Source organism: Rhincodon typus, chromosome 7 (genome assembly GCF_021869965.1).
Source record: "Rhincodon typus isolate 14 chromosome 7, sRhiTyp1.1, whole genome shotgun sequence".
NCBI lineage: Eukaryota > Metazoa > Chordata > Chondrichthyes > Orectolobiformes > Rhincodontidae > Rhincodon > Rhincodon typus.
In genome coordinates this window covers 31,726,876-31,743,055 of record NC_063338.1, presented here as the reverse complement: position 1 = coordinate 31,743,055, position 16,180 = coordinate 31,726,876, and the positions used below count along the sequence as shown (strand labels likewise).

The window sequence follows — 16,180 nt, the reverse complement described above, 5'->3', positions numbered from 1 at the left end:
TACAACAGTAGCCCTGGTGACTCATCAGTGTGACTTTGCTTGACTCTGGAGAAACAGCTGGTGTGCATTTGTCACTTCTTCCTGAAATCATTTCTGAGATTCGGAGCTCATTATCTGGGAAGTTAGAACATAAACATTCTACCCTACCATGATGTGACACTACTCACTGCAGCATTTGTGAGATGTATTAATATGAGCCCAAACATCATGTTATTAATCTTGTTCTGTGTTTGCTTCTTATCAAGTATTTTCTTAACACTGATCAGTGCCTAATGCATACTCTGTGTTGCCAAACTATCTCAGTGTAGATGTACTACATTAATTTTCTTCAGTATTTTCTCATTGGAATTTGCAGAGGTCACGATTGCATCATCAACAAGTAAATCAACTTAGGTTATGTGATTCGTATCTTCAACTGAAAAGCAAAAAATATATGTAAATGATCATGACGAAAGTGTAGGGATGATCACCTGATATATAAGCAGTCTCTACAATTTTAAAATAATTTCTAAACTAGAAATTGTCCTTCTAGAATGGTGGCGAGGAAGGTACCATCTCTTCGTGAAGAAGTTGGCTCCAAGATGAGATCTGTCAATAGGAGATTGGAATTGAGTTAATCCAAAAGCAAAGAAGAGAATCACTAGCCAGTTATTTTGGCTCACTGATGTCACTGTGAGGGTTAGATCTGTTGCTGTTGGGATACTTCCGATTTGGCTGTATGTAACCTTGATTATTGATGACCTGCATGATGTTAGCTGGTTAAACTCCAGCAACAGTTGTGTGTGTCCTTAGATGGATGGAACGTGCGTTATGTAACTGGAAAATTATAAATGCTAGCCACAAGGACATTTCAGTAGTTTTTCCTTGAGACAGTTGAGCAAAAGGTTAGTTTTTCTCTTGCTGAGACCAAATAAAGTTACAAATTAAATAGCTGATCAACATGGTCTTTTTCTTTGGCTTTCCAAGTGAAGCATAAATATACATTCATACTCCATAAAGATACAATTATAATGGAACAAATTCAAATCAGGCTACTTAACAATGTGAAATACATTATCAGTTATAATGAAATAATTATGCAACTAGTGCAATTACAGATCAGGTAATCCTATTGTACAATGTATCCATAAACGCTATTATTGTAAATTTTTTTTATGGAACGCTTCTCTTGAGTGCGTGCACTGTTCAGTAAATGAAACGGATTCATTGTTCCATTACACCAGTGATTTGAACAGTGCTAAACATAAATTTTGCAGTCTAATGGGTGATTGTTAATGCTGAGCTTTATATGCCCTCTAGCTTAAATTGTCCATTGGTGCATGTAAAATGCTACTGAGCCTGAGTACATGTCTTGTTGGTGTACTTGTGTTGCGGCCCACAGGAACAGTTATACACATGTTATAATAGATCCTACTGTTTCTAAAGATAACAAGGGCACTGCAACTGTCGAACAATAATTACTGAAATATAATGACTTTCAGTATTGAAGAAAACCTGCGCAGGTAATCAATTCGAAATGAATGTCTCTAGAGAAAGCTGTTTAGTGCCAAATTGTATTGGTTCACTTCCTGTACAAATTCAAATTAAGCATCTGGTTGAGGACATGATTAGAGATCAGATAAGTATAAGTTGAAATGTTCAGTTGTTATATGGGGCACAAACAATCCTGTGATACTTGGTTCAGGGGTTGCAGAATATTGTCTTTGGAGGGTAGCCAGCTAGTGTTGAATAGTGGAGTTGTATGAATGTTTGCAGTTTTACTTGATTACTTTGGGGAATTGGAGAGTAGTTATGTAGAACCTTTCCTCAGAACATTAATTGGGTAGAACGTATGATTGAGATTGTACGTGACCTGGCTTGATTGATCTTTTCCTATATTATGTTCTAAATTTTGTTTTGTAGCCGCCTTAACCATCATACGGTTATGTATTTTGTTTTGAAACTCCTATAAGGCTAGTTAACTTGTTGCTACTGAAGGATAGATATTAAGCACTGCAGAGTGTAAGCTGTTGAGTAGCGGAGCTAAGTTTTTTGCCTGCAATTTCCTCTGTGGTGCACTCCTATTCACTTTGCTGCCAAATAACTAGGTGGCCCACTGCAAAGTTATCACTTTGTTACTGGTTATATCTTTTCCATTAATAGCTGACATGACTGGTGTTGACCAGTATAAAAGAAAGATTGTACATTCTTTCAATTTGGAAACTGTGTGCATCATAGGAAGGATAGCTTAAAACAAATATTATGTAATGTTGAAGAAGGGTTATATAATAAAAACGTGAGACGGAAATATACACAAGTTCCATTTGCATCTATAAATGTTAATCACAAGTTAATGTTTTGGGTGTAGACTCCCACCGAAAACTGAGTTCTTAAATTAAATTGAGTGGGTGGGTGGTAGTGGTGGAAAGGCAGGGTAGAAAGATGATGGGTGAAATACCTAAGTAGAATTTTCTGAAAAGCTGGAGCGAGGTGAAGTCTGTTCGTTGAGGATTTATCATGGTGGATATTGAAAGACATTGAAAGAGCAAATGCGTGTGAAATAAATAAGATGTTTAAAAACCATGGGAGCTAAAGTTGGTGAAATGAAAGAAAAATAACCACATTGCAAGACTTCTGAAGTCAAACAGAAACTTACCACAAATATAAAGCAGACTTATGAACAGACAAAATAGGGAATGACAGGCAGCATCCTGAATGTTGTCCATCCCTACTGCCAGGATATGTTTTTATTAAGTATGCACACTCTCCGTGCCACCCAGCTCCATGCTATTGTTACGATTCCCACTGCTTGTAATAGCGGACAAGTCAGATCTTGGACTGAAACCTGGTTTGATACTTTACAAGTTTTATTTTTGGCATTGGGTTACTATGGCGGTCAATAGCTGAATATGTTCACAGAATCTTAGTGGATAGTTGAAAGACCATGTTCTTTTAACTCAAGGACAAAGTTTTTACACCAAAAAGGGGAAAAGAAGCAAAGATATATCTTAACATAAACAGCAAAAATAAAGAAAATCAACACTGTTCCCAGCGATTTTCTTTACAGTCATTCAGTCCCAGAAAAGTATCACTCCTTTCTTAACTCATTTATTTCTGACTCAATTAACTCTTTCTAGAAAAAGTCTTTTTGGACAGTTGAACTAGGTTAAGACCTCTTTGATAGTCTGGATGCTACTTACCATTTCTGGAGATTTCAACTAACTCTCTCAGCCTGGTGACTTACATGAATTAAACTTTCACAATCTGGAGACTTCTAAAGAAATGAATCATTTGCTAGGTTGTCTTCTCCTATTCTAAACTCCACTTACTACTGGCTGCTGACCATCTGTTTCTATAGCATAAAGTGCAACTTTGTAAATACTTAGCAATTAACTGACTTTTGGATCTTTGATTTTTTAAAAAAATAGTCTTCATAACAAAGTCAAAGTCTATTTTTTCTCAATTCTAATTCAAGTTCCCAACTAATTACAAAATACTACAAATTTAAATCGCAATATTCTTCAAATACTTTGGAACACCATTACTTTAGGAGGATTACTTTTAGCCATGATCTGATTCATAAAGTCAGTGTTCAGATCATGATTGCAAGATGCTTAATTTACTTGTGCACCATTCAAGTTTATTTGTGTTGATACTTGAGTCAAATTTGGTGGGACAGTCTTTGGAAGTCACCCTGAGTTTCTTGCTTGGCTTACAACTTCTGGTGCTTCCTGCTGGAAGTGACCATGGCATAAAATGGCCTGTCCAAAAATGGAAATTGATGTAGAAATCTACAGGAAGGATAAACTTGTATTTGTGGACAGAAAGCAAGTATTCAACAAAAGGGTTGAGGTTATTCTCCATCTGCTGTTAAAGACTATTAAAGTCAGAAATGCATCAATATACAGTGAAAGCTGTTGACTACAGCTCTTGGAAATAAGTGTGAGAGCAACACAGTCCATTATTGATATTTTATACTAACCAGGCACATCATTGCTGTGGAATGCTATGAATTTTGCGTTTAAGCGTCAGAGCTCAACGCATTCCCTATTGCTGTGTGTGGAGTGTTTCCACAACCATGCACAAATGTACCTATAATACTTGAAATAATATGAAATTAAGCAGTGTCTCTACTTTTGAATTGTGCTTTTGTTTAAAATATTGAAATGCATGTGTCACATTCATGTTTGAAGAATTATATGTTTGCATGTTGGAAATTATTGACACAGGTCTATTCATTTAAAATGATTTGTGATTTAAATAATGAGTGCACAATTAGGACTAGACAACTACTTTTAGATTTCTTTGTTTCATCCTTTTATTCTTCTACAGCAGAATACTTGGCACTGTTGTAATGTTGAACCAACTGTTAAAATGTGTTTGCAGCATTAGTTTATTACCTGGTACTTCACTTATGTTGTCTTTTTACAATTGTCAATATAATTTACACAATGGTAAAACAAGATATTGCATGGTAGACTGGCTAACAAGGTTAGATCACATGGAATCCAGGGAGAGCTAGCCAATTGGATACAAAATTAGCTTGATGGTAGGAGACAGAGGCTGGTATTGGAGGGTTATTTTTCAGACTGGAGATTTATGACTCGTGGTGGTGCTGGGTCCACTGTTGTTTATAATTTATATAAACATTGGTTGAGAATATAGGAGGCATAGTTAGTAAATATGCAGATAACTCCAAAATTGGTGGTATAGTTGACAGTGAAGAAGGTTATCTAAGAGTGCAATGGGATCTTGATAAACCGGGCCAGTGCGCCAAGGAATGGCAGATCATTTTAAATGAATAGACCTGTGGCAATATTTAATTCAGATAAATGCGAGGCATTGCACTTTGGTAAGATAAACCAGGGCTGGGCTTGTGCAGTTGGCGGTTGATCCCTGGGGAGTGTCGTTGAACAGAGAAACGTAGGGGTGTTGGTACACAGTTCCTTGAAAGTGGCATCACGGGTAGACAGGGTGGTGGTGAAGGCGTTTGGCATGCTTGCTTTCATCAGCCAGAGCATTGGGTACAGGAGTTGAGATATCGTGTTACGGCTGTACAAGACATTGGCGAGATCACATTTGGAGCACTGCATACAATTTTGATCACTCAGGTCAGACTGCAAAGTTTTTTTACCCACTCTGGGGTCTCCAATAAACAGTATTTCAACAGATGGTTAGTTGCTTTGGGTCAAGTGTCTGAATCTAACAACCTAAGAAATTGAAACCCATCCTATCATGAAAACATTGATCATCACGGCACAAAAATCAGCACCTCTGACGTTGTTATTTCAGAATTTCATTTAAGTATGATATAAAGCTTTGCAAGTACTTGATAATAGTTATACCTTGCAACTATTAATTATACCTTTTCTTCTTGGTTGTAATGGGCATGGTGCATCCACAACAGCATGATCAAATCTAAGAGCTTTTTGTGTTTCACAGTCGAACGTGCACTATATTCCGAGAGGAGTTATAATTTCCAAGTTTCTTTTCTGCTTCATTTTATGCTGAGTGACTATGGTACAGTTGTTTTCATAGCAGCATAGTCTGTTCTGGTAGTTCCCTGATCCATCTTGTGTACGCACAGCAGTTTTGTCAACCGGAATTGGGAAATTCCGGCAGCAAAGATGAAATTGAAGCAGAGCTCGTGGAATTGTTTGTAAAAGCAGGCGTGTGCAAAATGAATCTCCTGTTGACATTTCAATTATTATATCACTGACTTTAAGTTGGCGATTTTGTTATTCAGAATTGCCTTTTTTAATGGCTGTAAGTTATTCTCTTTTTGTTCATTGTAATTTGGTCATGTGGGTGATGGAAGTCATGTGAATAGGCAATTAAAGTCTCGGCTGCACTTTTTGGCTAAATGAGAGCAGCTTCAGCAAAATTTTAACCATTGTTTGTCTTTGTGATAAATTCCATTTTTAGCTGCATCACTGACTCAATAAGGAAGAAAAATTGTAATGCAAAGTAAAGTGAAAAACTTCAATGATACAAATGATTTTTTTTTTGTTCTGGATATTAAGGTTTTTTTAAAAAAAGGCTATTTGCAAACTTTTTCCTGCTGTGCCAGTGACTGAACATCAAGTTTTTTTTCCAGTGGGATATACTAATCAATCAATATGGTTGGTTATCAGCTGGAGAGGTGTTAGCCATTCTTTGTGCTGGTTTGTAGTTTTGTGATGTGTGGTGTCATTGGGAGTATGCTTTCTGAAAGGCATTGTTGTGGGTGCAACGTTTATTGCTGTAGACTTTTGCAACTCTAATATGCATGTCCTGCCTATAATTATTATAAAGGTGCAACAATGTAATATCTTACCACCTCCAATATGACCTTTTAAAATGTGCCAATTTTGTTCACAATATGCCTTAATCGGGTTGTCAGAAACTTGGAATTTACTACGAATCTGAAACTGGTCTGAAAATAAAATCTTAAAATTGGCACAGCTGAAAATATGGTATAAGTGACTAGCCATGAGAGTCAGCGTTCATATAGTGAATGGCAATACTTGTATTTTTTTTTGGCTTTCTGTGCTTAATATAATTGAAGGTGAGTAATTTTGTTTCACCTTGGTTTTAAAAAAAAAACTTAGCCACATTGACAACAGTTATTCTATAATCTCACTTGGATCTTTCCAAGCTACAAATAAGTGTGATCGTAAGAACATAGGTGCAGGAATAGATCATATGGCTCTTCATGCTTGCTCCACCATTTAGTAAGGTCACAGTTGATCTTCTGCCTTAATTCTGCTTTGCCCCTATATTACTTGACTTCTGTTTGTTTGAAAAGTTAATAATGTCTGTAATGGTGCCAGACCTCCCAATGCCAGAGGAATGTTGATTACTAGAAAACAACTATTGTATGAATGGAAAAATACATCTTCAGATCTAAATTTTTTTTTCAGGGGGAAAATGCCAAAATCGGAAGTGAAAACGTCTCTCCTGGACAACATGATAGGGGTTGGGGACAGTGTGCTTTTAGAACCTCTCACTGAAGACACGTTCTTAGAAAATCTCAAAAATCGCTTTGACCATAGTGAAATATATGTAAGTACTATTAAAATATACTCAGCAGGGAATAACCATCTGTCTTACAAATGTCTAAATAAAGTCTGTCTCCTAAACTGTCTTGGTGAAAGCAAAAGTCTTGGACTGTCCTGGAAATTTCCACTTCACAGAATGTTTTTAATGATCTCTTTGGTTTATGGCTCAGTATAATCACGTTTAGCTTAAAATTGACAAATGAGGTGCAAGTTGTTCATGTTTACAATTTGACTGTTAATGAGAAACTTAGTTTTGGATCTTGGTTTTGGTCAATGAGTTGTTGGTATTGGTTTTACTTAATCCTAGGAGGCACTTTGCTGTGAGATTCCAACAAGTACAAAAATCACACCAACCCTTCTGTCAGGGAATGTGGAATTGCAGGTTGAGAACAGTCTGAGTGTATTACACCAAGACCCTAAACAGGGAAGTGGACCTGGTTATCTTCAGTTTGCCTGAATAATAAAAGCTGAAGGCTGTTATTTCAATCTTAGCTTTTGAATATCAGCACTTGGTTCACTTGACATAGAGGATACTCCACATAGTAACTGCCCTAAAGTTACTGAACTCAACAAAATACAGTCATTGGATTAATGCTTCTTTCTCTAGCTAATCCATCTTTGTTGGTAGAGGCTTCAGTTATCAAAACTACTTCACAGTCAATGAATTATTTTTGATTTCGTCACTATTTAGTTTATTGGCACTAATTAGCATACGGAAAAACTCTATTGACCCCAATGGATGATGTTTGGTGAGGAATTAATGTTGGCCAGAAAACTGAGAATTTCCTACTTCTTGAATGAAAATGTGTTATGGAATTTTAATACACCAATCTGAATAAACCAACAGGGATTCAGTTTAATGTCTCTCCTAAAAACACAATGCAACACTCAATAAAACATTGAAATGCCAGCTTGCATTGCTTGTTATTATGTTGGGAACAGTTAGCTGCCTCAATGTGTACATTATGATCTGAGATTGAATCATGGTAACAGGACCCTAAATGCATTCACACAAAATCTAGTCTTAGTGCATCTAGTTGACTTCCAATGGAAATTACTTGAAGCTGGAAGAGCACTTAAATAAAGATGGATAAACAGTGCCAAAACTAAAATTGTCCTTTACTGTGCATTATGGTTACCATAGTCCAAGGCGAGTCTCTTCCAAATTCTTCCTTCTAACTGCTCCACCTGGGTAGAAAACGTATCACCAAATTGACTTGCACAAATGTTATTTTGTAATTGCGGGGTCGATGCAGATTTTCATCCCCAAAGCAGGAATTGCATTTCCCAAGGCCTCTTCAGCGGAGCTCACCCTATTTTTGTTGTTGGGTGTTGGGAACTGATTATACTTGGGACTGCTGCCTCTGAAAGCAGAGTGGAGGCAGGATGCCAAGGCCAGCAGTTTTCACTGAGATATTGTTCCAGTGCTGTACATAGCCGTAAGGATGATAGACCTCATCATCCTTGTTACCTGTGTATCCAACACACATCCTGCATGTGGACATACTCAATATGGAAAGAATTTGAGAGCTCTATCATAAAACTGAGAAGTCTTTGAAATGTCCATGAAGCTATCAAAATAAATAACCAACCATTCAAACTCTCCTTGGGAGGGGGTGAGGGGAATGTTTTAATGCTATTAAATGCTCATAGTATTGTCAACATAAATAGCATTCAAAAACCATTTCAAAGAAATACTGGCCTCCTTAACAGATCAAAAAAACTCAGTTAAACACAGGTCAAAATCCCTTAACAGCTGCACAAACAACCCCCAGAGAGCAAAATCCACAAGTAGGAATTGGAACTAACCAAGCATTTGTAACGAGATTCCATTGCATAATTGTTAATAAGGATTCTAAGGTTGAATGCATTGAAACAGGTTGAACAGACATATGTTGGATTGCTTCAGGCTGAACAGATGGCTGATCTGTCAATCAAAGACATCAATCATCTGAAACAATTAACTATCAGATCAAGTTGCCCCAATGTTTCAATGTATTCAGCTCCAAGGGCTTTGTTTACACAGCTGAGAGATGGAATTCCCCAGTGAATGCTTGGCTGAACCCCACCTCCTATGAATAGGCTCATCTCTGCAGGAATTGTTTACATAGCTGTCAACAGGTCTTTTAACTTTGTTCAGTTGTTTCACAAACTATTGAGAGAATCGTGTTTCTTTTAATGCGCTTTTGAATGCCAATTTTTTACACTGATGGTTTTGAGCGCTTAATGGGATCAAACATTTTTTATACTTACTAAATAAATCAGCTGGAGTGTCAAAGAACTCCAAAACCCACAGCAATATTTATCACTCCCTCCCCCATCTTGCTGTCTCACAGCATTTTGTGTGTTGAGAAGTGTGTGTGGAAGAAGGGATGAACATGCAGGACAGCATGGAAGAGGAGGAACATTGAATAAGGTCATGTTGAACATCGTTGAATGTGAGGAAAGATTAATACTCTTAGGGTGAAACTGTACAAGGTTGACAGCTCCATTTAATCAGTGAACTGAAGGCACACTTTTTATAAGAAAGTGGCCCTGCTGGGGTTATGTCTGAAAATTTACCTCCCAACCACTTATCCCTCATGCAATTCCACAGGAATTAACAATCAGAAGATGCACAGGCTCCAGTGTAAACTGGTAAATGGGCATTTTAAGTCCCAGTCAGCATTGGATGCGCCTTAATAAATAATTGTCTTCCCATTTTGATGACCTAAATATCAAGCTAATTTGTTGAATCAAACACAATCTTTTGTGCAATTTTTACCATAGGTTATACTTTTGATGTATGTTCTGCTCTCAATTCTGAGGAAGGGCACTGAGCCCGAAATGTTAACTCTGATTTCTCTTCACAGATGCTGCCAGACCTACTGAGCCTTTCCAGCAATTTCTATTTTTGTTTCTGATATCCAGCATTCCCAGTTCTTTTGGGCTTTAATTTGAAGTCCACCTGAATTTCGAGTCTGAAATTGTGCTGATTTATAAATGGTTTTTATGTTTTGTAAAGCTAAATTGAGACTTGCACCACATATCAAGGAATTTTGGAAAGTACTTCCGATTATTAAGAAGCTGTTGTTTAGCGATACCAACTTCTTACCATCAGACAAAGTAAAGGAGCTTTATGTAGAGGGAAGAAATGTTATCCACACTCAGAAGGAAAATAATAATTTTATATGTGTAACATTTGTAACGGAATTTATCATTAAGTTTGCTTTTACGTGCTTTCAAAAGTGACTTGTTTTTGTTTTCATCAGTGGCTTTACGTCATAGAATCTGTGATAAATCCGTATCCTCAGAACACAGGAACAGGAGTAGGCCTTTTAACCTGTCGTTCTGACATTCAATTAAATCTGTGATCTAATTCCATATGACACTTTCTTGTCTCATTTCTCTGGGGTAACAATAATATATCTATCTTCGATTTACTCTCAAGAATTGATCTAGTATCAATAGTTGTTTGGGAAAGAGAACAACAAACTTGTGGCATCCTTAGAATGTATCAGCATTTTGCTTCTGAAAGGTCTGGCTCTACGTTTTAGTTATGCCTGCAGCCAAGATTCCCCAACTGGCCGAAATAGTTTCTCGGTATCAACCCTAAGTGCTCACCTATAAAACTTGAAAATGTCAAACGAATTGCCGATTAACCTTTTGAATTTCGGGATGGAACGCTAGGTTATGTAACTCTGCTTGTGATTTCATTCTTGGAGTCTAGGTCATTCTGTTAAATGTGTACTACAGTTCCATCAAGGTCAATACTTAGTTCCTGTGGTGTGGTGTGGTGTCCAGACTGCTAACAATATGCCCTGTGGTCTAATCATGGCTTTATTATTGCTGAAACATGACGTGTTCTTGTACTCTAGTCCTCCTGAAATAAAATCTAATGTTTTACTCACCTTTTTGATGATAATCTGTGCCTATTCTTGACACATTAATGTTACTGGATTCTGAAGTCTCTTTGGACCTCTACTGTTTTCCCAAATGTCTTCCAGGAAAAAGAAACTGGGCTCGTACAGCATTCTTGTGAAAGCTACACAACTGAAATGTCAGTAATCTGTCCTACCTGTTTTCAGCAGTATAGTTAGTATCTTTTTTTTAATGTTTTGTGTTTTTTGTTTCATTTTGGATCTCCACTTGGTGCAATTTTTCCTTGTTTTATTGAATTATAGAGCAATGATGCTGTTAGCAATGATGTGATATACTTCAGATTTAGAAAACTGTGTCATTCTGTTATGCAGTTAGATAAGGCTATAGCAAAATATAAAATACCAAAACTGCCAAACTATGGAACAGAATGGCAATGCTATTTAATAGCAGTGGCTAGGATCTGTATTCTCTACAATTGAATGCAGCTATAAGTCAGTGAATATTCCTCCTCCTCTGGTCTACTATGTTCCTCCAGTTCCACACTGTGTTATCTCTGACTCCAGCATCGGCAGTTCTTACTTTCTGTTTACTGATTTGGAATCTGTTGCATATGAATAGTGGTGAATAGTGACAATTGCAATAGATAAAGGAGCTCTGAACAGCAGACCTAGTGAGGTGCAAAATATTCTGCTTAGCATGATTGATGCACCTCATGGTATGCAAGGTTAAACTAGTAAATGGTCAGGTCATTTAAGCTATTAAATTGTGGATCGAAGCAAAAGTTGTTATCTTACGTTCAAGAATTAAAACAAAAAATGCTGCAAATGACATGTCAGTCAACAATTAGTATGGCATTTTCTCTTTGTAAATTATGCCTGATCTTTCATTTATCTAACATTTTCTGCCTGTAGTTTGAGATTGGCAAAACTTTTTTTTGTTCTTTTTGTTTGCATGTTCTTTTTTGCAGTACATTTTCATAATTGTCTCTGGACAGCTGTATGATCCGTTTGTCAGATTGGTAGATTTGTCAATCTTATAAACTGAAATATTCATGCATTTTTTGTGAGATCAAGGTTAAAGTTTAACAGAAACACTGAAACGGACAAGATGTTTGTTTTATAAGATGATCCTGAGAGAGGCTTTAAAATTGAATAAAATTTGTGTTGATATCTAGTTGTATGTTTTTCGTTCATGGGATGTGAATGTTGCAGGCTAGATTAGCATTTACTGTCCATTCCTAGATAGAGGTGAGCTGCTGCCTTGAACCTTTGCAGTCCATGTGGTGTAGGTACAGTCACACTAATGTTTGAGATGGAGTTCTAGTATTTTGACCAATGATAGTGAAGGAACTACAAGGCTGTAAGGCCATGAGATATAGGAACAGAAGTAGGCTTTAAGCTCATCGAATCTGCTTTACCATTCAATGAGATCATGGTTGCTGTGATAATCCTCAACTCTACTTTCCTCCTTTTTGCTTCTGATTAAATATATTCAAGGCTGAAATATAGATTTTGAATGACCCAACCTTGACAGCTCGCTGTGGTAAAGAATTCACTACCCTTTGAGAGAAGAAATTACTCCTTATGTCTGTCCTAATTACGTGACCCCTTTTATTCTGAGGTTATGCCCTCTGGTCCTCGACCCTTCCGTAAGCAGAAACAACCTTTCCGCATCTACCATTTCAAGCCCCCTAAGAATCTTGAATGTTTCAATAAGTTTGCCTCTTTTAAATTTCAATGAGTACATGCCCAGTTTTCTCCACCACTTGTCATAAGAAAGTTTCTCCATAGCTGATATCAGCCTAGTGAACTTTCTGTGGACTGCCACAGAAAGTGGCAGTATATCTTTACTTGTGTAAAGGGCCCAAAATTGCTGACAGTAATCCATGTAGGGTCTGACTAGTACCTTGTACAGTTTTAGCAAAACTTCCCTACTTTTATAGTCCATTCCCTTTGAAATAAAGGCCAACATTCTACTTACCCACCCTATTAACCACTGACATCAGATGCTGGATTTTTCTGTTTCTTGGATGCATTTCCCAACCTTAGCCCTTCTGTTCTGAAGCTTTCTGTAGTCTTTCTGCATTTAAATAACATTAAGCTCCATTATTTTTCCTGCCCAAGTGTGTGACTTCGCATTTTCCCACATTATATTCCATCTGACAAGTTTTTGCTCACTCACTTAACCTGTCTGTATCCCTCTGCAGATTCTGTGTATCATCCTCACTACTTATGAGTCACTAGGCCTTTCTCCATTTTCTTTTGGCTTTCTGAAAATTTCCTTTTAAATGTAACTCAGCTCAGACCTTTTGAACTTTATAAGTAGCCTATTTAAAAAGTGAAGCAACAAGATTTTAGGCTAAATGTGATAACTGCCATACACTTTTGCACTATAATGTCATTGTTAACTACAGCAATTCCAAACTGTTCAGTCATAATATTGGTTCAGATTCTTGCTAAACTTGAATTGTGCACATAATTACAGTTCTGACTAACTGTGAGTATATTCTTTACCTTGCATTTCTAATATCACACCCCAAACACCTTTCTCACTAAATTCCATTCCCAAGTCCAACCCATTCGTGTTTGGTTTTGAAACAGTATTTATTATCTGTTTTCTTGTCTTTCCTCACTTTGGCTCCTGATTATGCGTCTTTCTCATTTTGATTTCCTCTAAGTTCACTATTCATGTTTTGTTCAGTATTCTTAACTTGCTTGTCCTTATTGACCTTAATATTTTATAGCATTGTATAGTATTAGAGTATTCAAGTATTGCCTGATCATCAACTGGCTTTGAATCTGATGTATGCCTCACTTACAGTTTATTCTGCTTCTTGATCCAAAAGTTGTAAAGACTATGCATTCAAATACACATAAATGTGGCACTGAAGAAGTGCTGCATTGTCTGATATTATAGTGACATTCTGTTTGGCTGATCTCATAGTAGATGCTAATGATAATGATACACTGCTCAAACAAGAGCAGAAAATGTTCTTAGTGTTCATTAATTAGTACTAAAATGTGTTAATTGAGCACATGCCTTTGCTGTTTGCTCAGCATCAGTTACTATAGTTTAAAAAATTGAGCAAAATGTTTAATATGATGATGTGACATATAATTGCAGGTATTATTGTTAATTTTAATATCCCAATTCCTGTCTTTGCCTCAGCTCTCACTATCTTTGTAGTCTTCTCCTAAACCTACAAACCATTTGAGATTTCTCTACTCCTCCAACTTTGACCGCATGAACATCCTTGATTTTAATCACTCTACCATTTTGGAAGTGCTCTGGGTTCTAAAGCAGTAATTTGCTCAGTCTCTGCCTCTGTCCACCTTATGCTTTTTTCTTTCTTTTTAAGATACTTCATAAAACCTATCTTACTGATCAAACCTTGTCATCTGGCTTCTTGTTCTGTGCCTTGGTATCGAAACTGATTGTTTCTGTTAAGCATCTTGTTTGGCTTTGGGTTTGTTGTCTAGGTAAAGCACCATATAAATTGGAATTATTATTAGTTCAATGTCTTTGACAGAGAAGGCAATCTCAGATTTAGTTGGGGGGAGAATTCTTTTGTTAATCTGCCTCAAAAAAAAACAGCTCTGCAAGCAATCAACAATAACTTGATAACAAACACTGTTTATAATACACACTATTTAAGCTTTTATATTTGCTTACTCCACTTCATAACAAGGACTTTTGTGAATAATATCTAATCAGCTACAGTCTCCAAATGGGCATCTGGTCCTTGTCCTCAGTAATCTCAAAAGAAATTTAGCACAATGTTAAAGTAGAGTTGTGATCTTTGGACAATTAGTTATTGATTTTTAGCTTATTTGAATAGGGAAACCTGTGGGTTACAAAAACAGGGATAGAGAAAAGGAAGACACGTATTTCAGTCAAATGGGAGTTGGGCCAAGTGTTCTGATGCTGTTGTGACCCTGAGCATGTTTGTTCAGCAATCTTGGGAGTGATTACCGGTTGGCACTGGAGGCCCAATTGTTGCAGCGTACAAAGGTTACATAGAGCAAAAGGTACATTACTGTAGTAACCAATGTACGTTAAAGTGGATATCTTAAAAGGATCAGTGCGGTATTTGGATGATTCATTTATTTAGGTATTTCAGAATTCCTTTCCAACTCTAGATGTATTGTTCGTGTATGACTGTTTCAAATGGCCATGGGGTGGGAATTAGAAATCCATTGCCTATCCAATATTTTCATTTACAGTAATCAATGAATTAAGGAGTGATGCAGAAGGTAGAATTAGACCAACACATTGAGGATGTCAGATTTGCAACATCAGTTTGCATTTATAATCTCTCTTTACAACAAAGTAAAGTACCCTAAACTTCTTTGAAAAACATGAGATCAGACAATACTTGACAGTGAATCACATAAGTAGATATTAGCATGGGCGACCAAAATATTGGCCAAAGAGGTAGATTACAAGATGGCCTTAACTTGGAATTAATGTAACCTGTTGATTGCAAAATTTGCCATTTGAAGCCACTTCCTAAACTCTGGAGAAAGTTGAATTTCTTCCCTGTTTTAGTGTGAAACTTGAAACATTTTCACTAGATTGTTTGTTGAAAATTCATGTACATTTTATAAAACAAGTCACAAATCCTACTTTTTTCCACCCACCGATTTAAGATGGAACTGACTCCTTTAAAAGTGGTATTGATAAAAGCTTTTCTTGGTGTGTTCCTGACATGGAGCAATAATTTATTTGTAGTGAATTAGTTAATCACAGGAATAGGAGTATCGCAGTTATCTCTGGGTTCTGAAACTAGGATGAGGCTGTTGGGGGAGAAATAAACTAATTGGTGCTGCTTATCATGCAGTGATGTTGAGGATGTGAGTGTGGTTGAAAATTGAATAAGGGAAAGAGTAACGTCAAATGGGATGTCCCAGGTTACCTTCCTTCATAATTGTTTATGAACGTAACAACATGAGTAGGCCATTCAATCTGCTGAGCCAACTCTGCCATTTACTATGATCATGGCTGATTGAACACTTCAATAGCTTTTAGCCACGCTATCTCTTTATGCCACTGATAATCAAAATATATCAACCTCCACTTTAAACATACTCAAAGATTGAGCTCCCATGACCCTCTGGGGTAGAGAATTCTAAAGATTCTCAATCCTCTGAGTAAATCATTTCTCATTTTGGTCCTAATAGGCAACACCCTGCTTTTTAAATTCTATCTCTTTGGTTCTAGACTCTCCAACCAGGAAACATCTTACCTGCATCAACCCTGCCTATCCCTTTAAGCGCTTCGTAGGTTTCAATGAGATCACC

At 36.9% G+C, this 16,180-nt stretch overlaps 1 protein-coding gene across 1 annotated transcript in view; it reads left to right on the top strand.

Moving 5' to 3' along the window:
* The window catches only part of LOC125483516 (unconventional myosin-Ib-like), a 120,873-nt gene that overhangs the window by 4,234 nt on the left and 100,459 nt on the right, over positions 1 to 16,180 (top strand). The window contains exon 2 of the mRNA XM_048599183.1: positions 6,882 to 7,023. Coding sequence (XP_048455140.1) covers positions 6,889 to 7,023 — 135 coding nt within the window. The 5' untranslated portion in view covers positions 6,882 to 6,888. The remainder of the gene's footprint in view (positions 1 to 6,881; positions 7,024 to 16,180) is intronic.